The sequence below is a fragment of the Copadichromis virginalis genome, linkage group LG16, assembly GCF_057382275.1.
Source record: "Copadichromis virginalis isolate Kocher_CV1m ecotype Utaka linkage group LG16, C_Virginalis_male_GT1.1, whole genome shotgun sequence".
In the NCBI taxonomy this organism is placed as follows: Eukaryota; Metazoa; Chordata; class Actinopteri; order Cichliformes; family Cichlidae; genus Copadichromis; species Copadichromis virginalis.
The window spans coordinates 9,693,258-9,709,685 of NC_140633.1; the positions used below are offsets into that span (position 1 = coordinate 9,693,258).

Below are 16,428 nucleotides of genomic sequence, written 5' to 3' on the forward strand. Positions count from 1 at the left end.
TGAGCCTTTTTTCAAGGGAATAAAAGATTTTTGACATTTGTATTCGGTCTGCCGTGGTCTGTTTCGATTTCATCCTTTGAAATAAAAAATAGCTTCTGAATCTTTTCAGCTATTCATGCAACCGTCATCTTAGAATGGGTCAGCCTTTGATCTTGCATGGAAAGTAATTCAACTAATCACATATGACCCCCCCCCCCCCCCCCCCCACACACACACACACACACACACACACACACCTGGGTTTCCATAAAAATCTCTTTGTCTCTATATTTTTAAGAAATAGGCTCTTGCCAAGCCCTGCATCTGTCTGTGCAGGACACATGAAATTGCACAACAAAGATGTCACATTTAATCTGGAGGGCATAAAGAAAGTTATGTCACCATGTGGTTATTTATCCTTAGTACCTGCATCTATTGTGCTATTGGCTTGTTTCCACGTTTTGTGTACTCTTTTTCTTCAGGGCTCAGCTGATTCCTACACAAGCCGACCATCTGATTCAGATGTGTCCCTGGAGGAGGAGAAGGAGGGCGGCCGGCAGGAGAGGGAGCAGCAGGCCACTGTTCAGCTTGAGAGAGCAAAGGTCAGTTTCACTAGGAGCTGTTTATGGGTAACAGAGCACCATAACTGGCTGTATATCACATAAAAAAAAAAAAAGGATTTTGCATCACTGGTTGCCCTGCTAATCTGTGTTAATGGCTGTGTAAAGGTTGCCATACTGTTTCTGAACTTTTACAGTTTTCAACATTGTAAAAGTGACACCGTGTGCCAACATTCACACCGTAAATAAGTTACATGAAACAAACACAACAATGCAATTGAGTACTTCAGTGAAATGTAGCCTTTAACATTAGGAAAACACCCGTGACACTTATTACTGCATCAGTTTAGGAAATAATGGTGAAATTAAACAGTTAAGCATTAAGATCACTCAATTTGATCACTTCATTCACTGCGCAGGAGCAGATGATGATGATAATAATAATAATAATAATAATAATACTTTGGTTTTATGGCCTTGGTATGAGGCTTCCCTGCTACCTGCTGTAGATGTGGTGTGATCACTACTGATGCTGTCTTCCAGCCACTGTTGTCAGGAGGTCTAAAATAGCTTCTCTTCAGCAGTGCCCACCCCTCACTGCAGGCCATTCGTTCTGCATGTGTGATGCTGGAGCACGATGGGCACGCTGGTGCTGTACAAAATGTCACATTCTGTGATTGTCTGAACCAAATTATTCACTGCTAATATACATGGTTATTGCTACAAAAACTCGTCCCTCCTTTCTGTCTTGCAGACTAAAGCAGTTGCGTTTGCAGTGAAGACCAATGTCAGTTACTGTGGTGCGCTGGATGAGGATGTTCCCGTGGCTGGCACGGCTGTATCTTTTGATGCCAAGGACTTCCTCCACATCAAAGAGGTGCAATTCAGTTGCGGTGTGGCACTGTAGGGGGGGATTCAATTCAGCCTGCACAGTTTAGTTTTTAACCACAGGAGAAAGTGTTTTTTTAACTAAACAAAGAGTTTCATGTTAGCTATTTTGCTACTCTCTGTGTAACAACTTTTCCCATCATGGAGCTTGTGACCTATCTCTGTTTTTTTTTTTTTTTCATTGCAAGAGCCAAGAAAAGAGTCACAAGTTAATCTGATATTCATAAAAAGAGCTATGCTCAAAATGTAGCTTTTAAGTTAACAGACTGAATGTGCGTCCAGATTTCATTAATGTATCTGTATGGGTTGTCATGGTAACAACCTGAGCATCTGTAGCTATATAGCCATGATTAAGATGCAGCTTTCCATCACATAGGTTTCCCCCAAAGTGCCTGCAAACAAGTTGTTTGTTTTTTTTGCTGTGTGTGCACAGGCTGTTGTTCTTCCCAGTTTCATACATTGCTTCCTGTTAAGCTGTTAAGAGTTTGAATCCAGGAGCAGGAGCGTAGTTTGCTGTGATTCTATTGTATGTGGGGGCAAAAAACATATCTAAGCTGATAGTCTGAACAAGGCCTTGGAGTAAATACACTCTCTATCATCTTTACTTTACCTGCGCTTTTCCATTTCCACAAAAATTGCCACTCCTTAGATTTGAGTTAAACTCCATTAATATGTCCTGATATGATTGTTTGTGAGGCTTCTCACAACAACTAGTTAAAGCAAATCAATACAACTTTCTGTCTGGACACACAAAACATCAACCTGTGACTTAAGTTGGATCATGAGCCGGATGAGTTGATGTTCTGGTTTTGTACAGTTGGTGTGGTGCAGGGCTCACTAATGTGTCTCATCATAGACGCCTGTAAAAGCAGAAATAGCAGTCTGCTTTAAGGTCAGTTTGACCGTTCTTTATTTGTTTGCCCTGACTGAAATCCAGCCAGCCAATAAAAAAAGGATCCTGTCTGTACTTTGTATTATTAGTACACAGCGTTCTGAAATATTTGTGTTAGTCTATGGAACGCCAGGACTGCCATAATGAATTAATTAAATACACCATTAAATAATTAATTAAATGTGGCAATAATTAATTAAAATTGGAATTAATTAAATAAATAGTTATGACACATGTAATTAATTAATTATTGACACATTTAATTAATTATTTATGTATTTCACATTTTAATTAATTATTGACACATTTCATTAATTATTGACACATTTAATTAATTATTTAATGATATATTTATTTATTTCATTTTGGCAGTCCTGACGCCTGGCTCTCATCATGAAATAATTTTATCTGTCAGCCTCACCCATCAAACTCAGGGGGCGGGGTTAACGCTGATCGAGTCAAAACCATTGCTTTGGCCTGGTGGCCATTGTTTCTAGCACACAACAACCGGCATGTGGAAGCTAACAGAACTGAGCTTTGAAAAACCCTGTTTGTGTGTCACCAAATACCGTTTTAATATTTTTTTAGCCGAGAATGTAGTGGTTTAATCTTCATGTGTCTGGTCGGTTTGTCAAGATACAGCCTCTTTGCAAAAGTGTTTCGATGATTTCGGAGATGTCTGCCCAGTCTCACGGCAAAGCGTGGGATAGACCCGCTCGCCTCGCAAGCAATCCCACCGACAAAGCGCAGGCCCCGGTACACAGCTGTAGTAACCCCCGCTGACTTCTTTTACTGAGGTTATATTTATCGATGTTTTATTTCCTGATGTTCTTATGTGTCCTACGTGTTTCAGTCGCCAATTCTGAATTATAACTAACATTAAAAACATGTTTAAGGAGGAGAGAGAGCAAATAAATCTGTTTAACATCTGATCTTTGGGTTTTTGTTCAGTAATCAGCGTGACCTGTATAAACACATAAAAGAGATAACGTTGGTGTTTCCGTCATGTAGTAACTGCTGGCTTTAACTGTACAAAGGTTGTTCGACACTATGAAACACATACAGACTTCATGATGTTCGGCTAATATTTTTATTGTGAATATTAATCATGCTGACCTCGCTCTGTACACCACGCAGCGAGGTCAGCATATCCACGATATCCTCAGCTCCATGAGTTAACACAAAGTTTCCCAGCTGACTATCTAACTGCCAACTATTCCAGAGACGTGAAAATATATAGCATAAAGAAAAGTGTAAGAGACTCAGCAGCAGATTAGAATAACAGTTATACATTTAATAAATCACCAAATGAATCCAAGAAACGAGCAAACCTGTTCCGACAATTTGAATTTGTATTCCCTCAGCTGCAGACTCGCTGCTGTTTAAATGTTTGAAAAGGAAGATTAGATATAAAAAACGTCAAACATAGACTCAGTCTGCCTTCACATTTGATATGAGGCCAGCACGTATAGTGGCCTCAGCAGGCTATTACTGAAATACACGTGCTATATCATAAACTATGATATAAACAGGGAGGTCCTATTAACATGTTTAGTTTTAAAGGACACCTTCCTGCCTTTAGTCTCATTCATGAGCAGTATTAGTTTTCTTCTAACATCCAGAAGTCTGCACAATGTGTTTCATAGTTTGTAACAAGCCTTTGACAGGTAAACATAACATGACCGAAAAAGCAAAAAAAAAGAAAAAAAAAAGAGAGAGAGAGAGAGAGAGTTGACATAAGAAGAGAAAATTCTCTCAATTATGGAGACAGACAAATGGTTCATTTATGTTTGATGTGTGTTTATTCCTCCCTAAATATCGTCGGTGAAGTTCGCCATGCATGTCAGATTTTCCTGCGCATTTTTATACCTCTGCCAACAGAGAGAGAAAAAAAATCACATTCTAACAGACAGCTGGTGCTTAGAATACAGTTGAATAACTATTAAAAAACAGATGATATTTAGATGATAGTTCAGTCTAACACATGTGCCAGTGAACCATTAAACGTCTGTGAAACTATGCAGTTATGAAACGTAACTTTAACCTCAGCCAAACCGATTTGCTCAGTTGTAAACAAAACAGCGAAGTAAACGTGACCCGACAGACAGAACCTGAGTGAATGAAGTCCAGCGTTTAACCACTGAGAGCTAAAACTCAGCTGAGGTTTGAAAGCTGTGTGCCGGTGATTGGACATCAGCCGCTGATAAAGCTGTTCGCCTATAAAGTGCTCTGTAAGGAAACAAGCTCCAGCAGCTCTGCGCTCGGGGAAAACACTATATTTACTTATCTTGTGCAGAAAAATGCGCTGACATTGCGTTATATCGAGCACCGGCTGCCCAGTTAAACTGTGACTATCACCAGGTAACTAGGCGTGTTTCTTGAATTAGCAGCAGGTGTTAAACAGCTGACAGATGAGGAGGAGGATGCATGCAGGTAAACTGAGGGTCTGTTGAGCTGATCGCTGGTTTCGTGAGAAAAATGTCAGCTCGTTCTTTATGTTACAGAAGCACAGAGACACAAGACCAGGCGGAAAGAGACGATCGTTCGGTGAAAATGAGAATCTGCGAATGCAACATGTGGAACACGGAGAGTGGAATATGTAAACAAACCGGTTAACGTAACCCCCTCGGTGCACTCTGCATGCTAACTGTTAGCAGAGCTAGTGAAATCTCTGAAAACATCTGAGCACTTTTGCAAACATGTTCTATGTTGACAACCTGACCAGACATACGTCGCGACATTCGCGGCTAAAACACTGTTAAAAGTGTAGCTGGTGACAGAAAAACGGGGTATTTTAAAACTACACCACCACCATTGCTGCCTGTGATTTGATCTGCATTCTGGGATAACTGGCTGCCCCAAGTCTACACAAGCAATCGATTTTCTAGGATCGACCTGTTTTGACTTACTTTGCACGGCAACCAATCAAATGTTAGAGAAGCTGCATGGGCAGCGTTAACCCCGCCCCCTGAGTTTGATGGGTGAGGCTGACAGATAAAATTATTTCATGACGAGAGCCAGGCGTCAGGACTGCCAAAATGAAATAAATAAATATATCATTAAATAATTAAATGTGTCAATAATTAATTAAAATGTGAAATACATAAATAATTAATTAAATGTGTCAATAATTAATTAATTAAATGTGTCAATAATTAATTAAAATGTGAAATACATAAATAATTAATTAAATGTGTCAATAATTAATTAATTACATGTGTCATAACTATTTATTTAATTAATTAATTCCAATTTTAATTAATTATTGCCACATTTAATTAATTATTTAATGGTGTATTTAATTAATTCATTATGGCAGTCCTGGCGTTCCATATCAGTCTACTGAACACTGTTATTTGTAATTACAGCATGAACAGTGATAAAGGTATCTTTATGGACAGAGATATTTGTAATGTGGAAGCTGTTTCGCTGTATTGCATACCGATACAGAGGAAATTCACTTAATTACAATGGATTACTCTTAAGAACTAATTTAAATTCTGGGATTTTGTCGCTGAGACTTTTCTCGTTCTGTTTTTCAGAAATACAACAATGACTGGTGGATTGGACGCCTGGTGAAAGAGGGCTGTGACATTGGGTTCATTCCCAGCCCACTGAAGCTGGAGAACATCCGCCTTCAACAGGAACAGAAGAGAGGACGCTTCCCTGGGTGAGCAGGAGGAGGAGGGCTGGATGAGTGTGGCAGAGCGAAGGCGTCAGCAGCAGCAACAGATATTGCAGAGAAGAGACATGGATCAAATGGGATAAAGAGAGTTTGAAGGGTTTGGGATTGTACTGAGAGCGAGCCACTTTAGGGATGAGTAGAGGCTGGCAGATAAGCAGGATGTCAGGTGGATGAAATCCAAGTTGTGCTGTGTGGTCCAGGCTCTCGGAGGTATACCTGGATCAGAGCCACCACAGAATTTTCCATCAGATGGGATGCTGGGTTGTAGTCACTGAGACGATTAATGGTGCTGAGTACTATTATCCTTTCGCAGTTACCATAAAATACAAAAAAAGCACTTGTCACTGTGAGGTACTTTGTGATTTCTATCACAAAGCCATGTAATCACAATAGTACAGAAAGAAAAATGATGACATATTTAGGTCATATATATTTACAGTGAAAGAACAATCGACAAACTGCACGCCAGTCGTTGATTAATGCAATCGCTTTTGTCTTGTATGTATTTATATCTTTCAGTAGAAGTCTGCCTTACTTTACAGACACATCACTGATTCACCAGTTCTTTGATGTTATTTAAATCCAAGAACATAGTATAATATGCAGTTTATGACTGTAGGAGATAGTGAGTTTATTCGTGGGCGGTGGTGGTGACAGATGAAATCATCCCATTAGCTTTTACAGTAACACTGCTCTTTCTATCCGGTGTTATCCATCCAGCAGTAAATCCAGTGGGAATTCCTCCTCCAGTCTGGGAGAGATGGTGTCAGGAACGTTCAAACCAAACCCAAACTCTGCAGGTTGGTTGCACAGATCCGGTTATTTATAATAGCAAATGCTACGGTTAGATTCACAAGGGATGGTCTTGTCTTCTGCTTTGCAGTTATATCTGTGTATCAGTAGGAGCATCTTTTTTTAACCTTTTGTAGTAAAATAAGGCTTTAACATAGCTGATAGAAATGTGTGCACTTACTACACATTTCTCTTCTTTTTCAGGAAAGCAGAAACAGAAAGTGGTGAGTGTGACAGCTTATTTGCTTATTTATGTAATTAAAGGTGAACTGTCAGTTATTAGAAAAAGGCTTTGTGTCCCTTTAAAACAAAAGACCAGATCTATACATTGCGTACATATATGGACGGTGGAGATTACTCTGTAATTTTGGCAAACTTTTTATTTAACATTAAAGTGTGTTGGAACCTTATGCTATGAGCAAATGATGCCAGTCACATCGGCCATGCTGGAGACAGTGTGATCAAATACACACCAACCACTCCTGCATAAGATCCAAGACTTTCTTAAAAAAGTGGAAGAAATTGCTTGACTGCATCTCAAATGAAGAGGACGCCTCCTCGTTACAGACACTGTTCTCTCTGTTCTTTGTCTTTTATCTTATATTTTCTTTTATCTTGATCTTCCCTTGTTTACATAAACAATTAATACGACCATTAAATTGATTCACCGCATTCTTAGTCATTTAATCGTATTAATTATAATATGTTAGTTTATCAGTTTCTACCTTCTTCTTCCTTTTTTTCTCTTTTTTTTTTACAGCACCAAATCACAACAACAGTCACCTTAAGGTGCTTTATATTGTAAGGTAGACCCTACAATAATACATAGAGAGAAAAACCCAACAGTGGGAAGGAAAAATTCCCAACCATCCAGTTAAGGTTGTGAACTTCAGAGCAGGTTTTGCATCATCAGTGTTTACTACTATTTAATCTTTAATTCACAGTTTTGACGAAGCAGAAGTTGTTTAAAATCTTTGATTTCAACATCTTTCTCTGGATTGGTGCTGGCACTGGTTAAAGCATTTCTCCACTTACACTCAGACACACTGGGAGAGTTCTGGGTTGCTTTCAGACTTTAGGAAACAAATGCTAAAAATATTAGAGCTTGACTTTATCTCTGTGTTTCTGGACCTCCAGGCTGAGCATGTTCCGCCATATGACGTGGTTCCCTCCATGAGGCCAGTTGTCCTGGTGGGACCCTCCCTGAAAGGTTATGAGGTAAGAAAGACTGCTGCTCCTCCAGCAGGCTGACTCTGCCTTTTTTTTCCTCCACAAAAGATGAACAAATAAATGAGTCGTTTTTATCATGAAGGATGAATTCACTAGTCCTGGTGAAAGAGACCACTCAGAAGTCCTTTGTTCTAGACGCAGATTCTTCAGTATCCTTATGGGATCCTATTAAAAACAAGTAACACTTTGGAAATAACAAGTCTGATAGTGCTCTTCATTCAAATTCACTGTTACTTAGTGAGGACATCCTTAATCTAAGACTGTGGCGTGACATTCGTTTTACAGCAGAATACTGTATTGGGTGCTTCCCAGTGTGAGCAAACTTTGAAAGGACAGAAGGGGCTGGAGCATGCTGATGAATTCACAGCTTTTAATTGTGCAATCAGGCTGACATTTCGACAGCAGTGTGTCTTCATCAGTCAGAATGAACAAAGAAGGCAACCAAGTATTACCTCAGACCATGTCTGCAATCTTTATTGGACAGGAACGGGAATTTAAATCTATTGGATAAAGAACTCAGCAGGGCGAGTTGCCTTAACATGCGTCCATATGGGCCATGCAGACTCATGCCTTACATGAATATTACATCATGTTGTAAGTTACTGAATTTCAATCCCAGTTAATTCATTCTGCGATGAGCGTTCCCGGGGTAACAGCATCCAAATCCAAACTGCTCGTTGATAATTGGTTGGAACGACAGTGCAAAGCATAAAGGAGGCCAAGGACGCTGTGGAAGGTGGGAGTGCTGAAGTCAGTTGTCATGGAATCACAGTCCTTGTCTCCCATCCTGGTGTTGCCGTGGTAACAACCTTCTGGTTAAACTGCATCAGTCTGAAAAAGTGGAGCATCGCTTGAAATTAGAAACATAAAATAATGTGTACCATGCCTTGAGATACTTTTCATGTCCCAAACCTGTAGTTTATCTGTTCATGCAGTACCCTACAGGTTTTTTTTTGTTTTTTTTATGTGTGAGCAATAATATTATTTATTTATTTATTTTGCCAGTGCCACAGAGTTAACATGTAATCACGTGGTAATTAATAGGTGTCACATGCAATATTTCAAGGTTGCATGAAGCTCTGTGCAGTTGTACTGTTGCACAAAAAGATGCACTTTGAAAATTCCTTTAAAAAATTAAAACTCATTTGGTTGAGTAAGTGATCCATATGCACGGCAGAGGTCTGGGTTTGATTCCGCCCATTTCCTATGTGTCATTGCCCCTCGCTCACAGCCAACTTTCTTGTCTACTATCTACTACTGTGACATAAAATACAGGCAACTTGTATTATTGTAATGCACTGTTTTCATGTCTGTCTAAAGCATCTATTAATGACCTCACATCTCCCCGAAATGCTACTGCAAGGCTTTTAACTCACTCTCATAAATCTTCCCATATCACCCCATTATTAAATGAGGTGAGGCTCTGTGTTGTTGATCTACTTCACCCCTATTCTCCAAACCAGTTTTTAAGGTCCACAGATAAGGATTTTCTTGGCACCCATCTAAAGGGGGACTCACACCTCAGCACCTCAGCTCCAAAACTATGGAACAGCTTACACAGTTACACAAGTGTGACCTCTCGTCATGGCATATGTACACTTCATAGTCTTTAGGGGAGACTAAATATCTTCAAAAGTGGTAATATAGATGGATAAAGAGCACTACGGAAAATGTTTCTTTTTCCTCACCTGTCCCTTTAAGTAAATTTAAATAAGAACCTCAAATGTGAGTAGAGCATTTATGTATTTTGACATTTTAATAGGACTATTTATTCCTTACAACTGCTTTGTGTTACAGCCCAATGGCCATGAAGCCCCTGTCAACCCAATGTGACTGTCAGTGTACTTTGACCAATTTAGAGCGACAACTGGCACAATCGAATAGTCGCCTTTGCCTGATTTTATTCACGAATCCATGTATTTCTTTTCTGAGTCAAAGACCTTGGGAAGTATAAGTGTATGTCTTTGAGGGTAACTTTGTGAACTTAAACTTCTGTTTCAGTTCAAGGCCTCAGAGCTGCAAGCATGTTCACCAGCCAAGCCTATATATTCAAAGCTACACCGAGGGATTGCCCCAAATTTATCACCTGTGCACTCGTCTTTGCGACATCGCTCACTGAAGCTTTTGATCGCTTTATTTAATGTGACCCACGTTCATCAGCCAGGATGGGAAAAAAAAAAAGCTTTTCACAGGGTAGACTATAGCTTGGTCAAGTGTGTAATGTAAAAATGTGGCTCAGCCAGAGACTGACCATCAGAATGAATAATGGGGGGCTAGCTTCTTTTACTGCCTGCTCTGCTCCATAGCTGCATAAAATTGCTCATGTTATGAGCCTCTATAGCCACCTTTTGCTTGCTTGGTACTGCCATTGGGTGTGCTGTGTGGGTAGTGGATAATTTTGCAGACTCAAAGGCAGACAAGTGGATGCTGAAGTTAAACTTAAAGCGAGCCTTTTAATGCTGAAGTTCAGAGATTAACTACTGGTTAGCAAATGGTAAATAGCCTGATTCTTATATAGCACTTTTCTACTCTGCTTGATCACTCAAAGTGCTTTAAATAGCAGTGCAGGGTAGTTATAGGACATGGAAAACAATGCTAGAGAACACACAACTATGCAAACAATGTAAAATAGGACAAGAGGAGACTGACATAATATATAGACGAGAAGTGGTGCATGACCAGGAAACGGGTGCAGCTCTAAACACAGCTGAAGACAATAGCATATGAGACAGGGGAAGTAACACTCACTGCAAGATGCAGAGGACAACCATTACCAAAATAAAACAGGAAGTGGGACACAACAGAACAGGGTAATAGAATTTACTTGGCACAGAGGAGGACAAGAAGACAAGACAGGCGAACACAGAAAGGTGCTTTATATTGTAAGGCAAAACCCTACAATAAGACAGAGAAAACTCCAACAATCAAACAACGCCCCCTATCTGCAAGCGCTTGGTGTCTGTGGGAAAGGAAGGAAAAACTCCCTTTTAACAGGAAGAAACCTCCCGGAGAACCAGGCTCAGGGAGGTGCAAGACTCGGGGACCGTGACAGTAACAAGTTTGACAGCCTTCCCTATTCCCCCTGCCTTTAATTAGATTAATGTTTTAATCTATTCTTCTCTTCTTCCTCTTTTCCCCATGTCCATGTTGTTTGCGCCGCCTTCTGCGCTCCCCATTGCTGCAGGTCACCGACATGATGCAGAAAGCGCTGTTTGACTTCCTGAAGCACAGGTTCGATGGGAGGTGAGCAGTGAAAGCGAAGCAGAGTCTGTCATATACTGCATCGAGGTGCTGGCCGTGCTCTGTGTGACGCGTACAGTTTTTGTTCCAGGATATCCATCACGAGGGTAACAGCTGACATATCGTTGGCCAAGAGGTCAGTACTAAACAACCCCAGTAAGAGGGCCATCATTGAGAGATCCAACACCCGCTCCAGCCTTGGTAAAGCTACAGGAAACTCACTCAATGATGCGCATGTCTTATAGGTGATGTGGAGCGTAAATATGTTGCATATTGTTTCTTATTCATATTTGCTCTGCCGTACATTCTTTACTTTTTGTAGCTGAGGTCCAGAGTGAAATAGAGAGGATCTTTGAGCTGGCCAGGTCTTTACAGCTGGTGGTTTTGGATGCTGACACCATTAACCACCCAGCGCAGCTCATCAAGACTTCATTAGCACCCATTATCGTCCATGTTAAGGTGTCCTCGCCTAAGGTGAGATTAAAAGCTTAAGTTACTTAATTACATTAGCCTAACAGGATACTATATATTATGTTAATTTTTTTTAGACTGATATTATTTAAAAACAATGACAAAAAACTTTATTGTGTTGTACTTGACAACATGCCAAGTGTCAGTGTAAGCTGTGAAATACCAAGAAACCCTTCAGACAGTGAGAGAAAGTCATAGTCTTGACTGTAATGTGAGTTTGGAGCAGTGACAGGCGTGCCATTGCTTGTGTTGGCTGGATTTTCTAGAAAAGAATCTCTTGTCACAAACCTACATGTAACAGAGTCCAATTTCCATGGGCCTGCTACGACTCGTCTTCTAGTTTCTTAATTTTTAGACTGTTTTTGTGTCACCCACAGGTCTTGCAGAGGCTGATCAAATCAAGAGGGAAGTCTCAAAGCAAACATTTGAATGTGCAGCTTGTTGCAGCAGAGAAACTAGCACAGTGTCCTTCTGTGAGTAATCATCACCCCTTTTTTTTTAAATTAACTTAGAAGCTGTTGCTTCCCTTAAGTTAGGTTTCATGATGTAATCACAAGTGGTGAAAAGAAATCCAAATGCAGCAGCAGATTACACCTTCCTCTCTTCTTTTCCAACCTTAGGAGATGTTTGATATTATTTTGGATGAGAACCAGCTTGAAGATGCTTGTGAACACCTGGCAGAGTACCTGGAGGCGTACTGGCGTGCGACGCACACTTCGCTTTCCATGCCGCTCAACCCCCTCCTGGGACGCAATCTGGGCTCCACTGCTCTCTCCCCGTATCCTGCTGCCATTCAGGTGAATTTCTGAAGTTAAAGAGCAAAAAACTGTCCCGGGTTTCTTTTCTTCTCATTGTTGTTTTACAGAATCCCAGATTTCAGTCATGTATGACTTCGATTTACCAACCTGCCGGATAGAAGGAAATTTGGATCATTTCAGTGTGTGAATACTCAGCGTTTGATAATGCACTATGCCCTAAAGCCATAGCTGAGGTGCATGGTATTAGCAGTAAAATGTTCTAGCAACAAGATGAAAGCCACACTAAAATCTTTCGAGAAACAAAGGCCCTCCTGCTGTCTTTAAAGTAAAAAGCTTGCAGCTCCTTTACTGATGTAGATCAGAAGCCTTGAATGCTTAGAGTGAGTTATAATGGTTTGTTGTCACATTTTCAATGCTGGAAAAATATCCACAGCAGGTTTTAGTGGACAACAGATGAGTCCATTATCTACCCAAATCCCCAGTATAGCCCAGGCACCTAAAGGTTAGTAGTAGTTAGGGTATAGTGAAATAAAGTAAATATAATTTTTGGTACCTACTTACAAGATGGTTTAACAGTGAAATGGGGTTTAACACTATTTTAAAACTTTTTACATTTTAATCTATTGTAATTGTAACTTCCTCAATACTGTAAGTGAAGAAACTATAGAACCTTTAATAACTAAAGTTGTAAAAGAACTTAAAGTTCTGTGAAAAAGTGCATGTGAAACATCACACTTGTGTTTAGGACAAACTGACCTCCTAGGTGTACGTATTTTTCCGAGTACTTGGCAGGTAGTTTGTTTTTGTTCCAAGAATCGGCTTCATTCTTCTGTGTAATATAATCCAAGGCTATGGGATCAGGGCTCTGTGGGGGTCAGAACTCCTCGTTCTTATTGTCTGATGATAATTCTTTGAGTTTAGCTGTATGTTGGCACTGATTTTGGATGAGATGACTCACTGATGGCACTGAAATACAGATATGAATATTATCTTATATCCACCTTATTAGCAGATATGATGTCCATAAACTGCAAAGAACCTCTACCAGAGCCTTTACCTTGCCTGTAGACTCTCATCTCTGCAGTACTCTCTAGCCTTTAGGCAATCTGCTTCAAGTTGGAGCCAAATACTTTAAACTTTGATTCATGACTCCAGAGCAGCTGGCATGTTTTTTACACAGATTCTAGTGTTTTTTGAACGTAGGTGAGTCATTTGGCTTTTGTTTCCACATCATCATTAAACAGTACATTTGCACAAAAACAGAACCTAGACCACTTAATGAACAGTAGGCTGTGAGGTCAGTTCCTTAATCATTAATATGCAAATTCTCATGACCATTGATCAAGAAGAAGAAGTCACTTGGATGAATGACGAAACGTTTGCCCCATTGAAAACGCTACGTCCAGATGAACAGAATCAACCTTTTGGTATCTACAGTGATATATTTCACGGGGACACCAATGAAGAAGACTCAAAATAACCATGAGTAACAAACAATTTTATTTGATATGATTTTATTTTTTTATTTACTCGTTTACACTCTGTCTGGCTCCATTCAGATTAGTTGCAAAGTGCCCTCTGGTGGACAAACTATAAAATCTCAGCACTAACTATTGAAGTGTTGAAGGGTGTTTCTCCCATCTTTACTTCTTGGATTTTTCAATCATCAAATATCTGATATGGACCGATAATACCAGCCCACTGATAAATCTGTTGGACTCTAATGCAAACATATTAAAAATGCATAGTTATGTTGATTCTGTTCGAGTGTTAACAAAGCAAAACGCAGTTTGAAATCAGCATTACTTCTCTCAAACAGGCCCAAAGAAACCGGAACAGCAACCACACGACGACAGACCATTCGCCCGTTGAACGTCGCAGTCTAGTGCCTGCCGATGAGAACTGCCATAACGAGCGGGCACGGAAGAATCGCAACCGTCTCTCCTCAGGCTCACAGCACAGCAGGGACCACTCTCCTCTGGTGGAGGAGGACTACCAGGACCCCTACCAGGACTCTTATAAGCCCCACCGTAACCGAGGATCCCCGGGAGGCTATAGCCAGGACTCCAGGCACCGGCTCTGAGCTGTGGCCTGCTGTTAACAAAGTATAGGCCTGTGTCTCTTCAAGCGACCACCGTGAACACAAGGGGAAAGTTTGCTATTACATGATAAATCTCTTACATTCACGAGGACTGAAACCACCTTTTATTTTGTGTAGTACCTCATATCTACTTTGGCCTTGGCTCCTGACAAATGAGCATTTGAACCCAAAAATAAGAATCCTGCTCTTGCTTTGATGTGAACAAGGTACTGGATATGAAAGTAGCACAAGATCAGTAAAGTTATATTTAAGAGGGAAAGTTGGACATTTTTTGAATATGTCACCAGTATGACATGTGAGTGAAGTAAACTAGGCCCTTCTGGACCATTCCCGCTGTCTCAGCTGTTACTGTAGCATGCAGGTAGGACTGTAATTACAGGGACCATCTGACTCAGGCCAGTGCCAGACAGCATCCAGCAGTGATGATCAGCGCAGAACTTGTTTGCACGGGTCCAGGAGATGGTAGAAGGAGAGTTTAATGCATCTTTAATGTGCCGCTGTCCTTGATGTGTGTGATAAGTCCTGTAAAGCTTGCTCCAGAATCCTGAGTTTTACAACTATTGTTTTAAAGTGACATGAATGGCTAATTCAGGGTTCATGCAGTAGCTTCCCGTTCCCTTTCTTTTTAAACGCTGTTTTTGTCATAAATCATATGACAGAAAAGGAGAAAAATCATGCAGATACTAATACATTTCAAAGCTCCACAACCTCAGGAATGAGAGGTCAATTAGACCTAGAAGTGTAGCGTTTATGTTCTCACCCCTGATGGGAGTGTGATTCTGAGAGTTATGTTATTTTTGTGATTTTTATGATTTTGTTTCTTGAAAAAAAAAAAAAGAAGCTGTTTTTCCAGCACAGAAGTCTTTAAAATGGTCACAACAGCGCATTTCTCACATGCCATGCGTCAATTAACTGCTGTTGTCTGTCATGGGTTTCGTAGGACATGGAATAAGCAAGACTTTGGGTTTTTGTGAGTGATTTATATTGAGGGCTTCCATATATAATACACTGAAAAATAATCAAAGGAAAGAAATTTTAATTTGTGTAAGGTTCAATTTCCAGAACAATAAATTACATTCCATTTATGTCATTTTATATAAAAGCCTTGCTTACACCCTCCAACCATCAGACAAAGAAATATATTAGTAAAAGGTTTTATAAAATAAAGTAACACTAAACACTTTCCTTGAGTAGCAATTTAACATGCACCTCTTCTATATTGTCATTTACAGCTTTTCTGTGTATTCTCCTTGAGTTTTATTAAAGACTACTGATAAGTAAGAAGCTGTCTAAAAGCACTTGGGCAGGACTGCACTGCCTTTGTTAATAGTGTCATTTACATGCTACTTTTATGGAAATGTTGAGCAGCCAGTTCTCCCCCATCTTTCAATTTATATGTACGCTACCAGCTAATATGGGATTAAATAGCATTACCTTTTACATGACATCCTTGTATATTGTATTTTAATATTTAGATATTGAAAAGCTCCGTTTTATTTCAGGTCATAGACCAGAGATCTCATTGTGCTGTGATTCTGGAGAGGGAAGTTTGACGAGCAGGCTTCCGTTCTTATTTTCCTTACACAGTAGCTTTTATTGTTGTAGTTTCAAAACAGTGGAGCATAAGCAGTGATTTAAAAGATTTGAATACTGCCTGTGAGAGAATGATGGATTGATTAGAATTTGTGTGCACTGTCATTTTACAACTGTAATGAAATAAACTGCTGTTATGCTGTTGTATGGATACCAGTGGGGTGTTTTTGTTTTTTGCTTATAGAAATATTCATAAAAAATAATTTACCTGTTACTGTATTTAATAATTATTAAACCTG

General features: G+C 39.9%; 1 protein-coding gene across 4 annotated transcripts in view; it reads left to right on the top strand.

Moving 5' to 3' along the window:
• The window catches only part of cacnb4a (calcium channel, voltage-dependent, beta 4a subunit), a 37,196-nt gene extending 20,854 nt beyond the window's left edge, over nt 1–16,342 (top strand). For 3 of the 4 annotated variants that reach the window (XM_085435188.1, XM_085435189.1, XM_085435191.1), the window contains 12 exons: nt 462–581; nt 1,294–1,416; nt 5,862–5,989; nt 6,725–6,804; nt 7,001–7,020; nt 7,934–8,014; nt 11,211–11,269; nt 11,358–11,467; nt 11,589–11,740; nt 12,115–12,210; nt 12,358–12,534; nt 14,315–16,342. In XM_085435188.1, coding sequence (XP_085291314.1) covers nt 462–581; nt 1,294–1,416; nt 5,862–5,989; nt 6,725–6,804; nt 7,001–7,020; nt 7,934–8,014; nt 11,211–11,269; nt 11,358–11,467; nt 11,589–11,740; nt 12,115–12,210; nt 12,358–12,534; nt 14,315–14,578 — 1,410 coding nt within the window. In that variant the 3' untranslated portion in view covers nt 14,579–16,342. The remainder of the gene's footprint in view (nt 1–461; nt 582–1,293; nt 1,417–5,861; nt 5,990–6,724; nt 6,805–7,000; nt 7,021–7,933; nt 8,015–11,210; nt 11,270–11,357; nt 11,468–11,588; nt 11,741–12,114; nt 12,211–12,357; nt 12,535–14,314) is intronic. The other variant, XM_085435190.1, reaches the window with a different exon arrangement.
• Nucleotides 16,343–16,428: the final 86 nt, after the last annotated feature.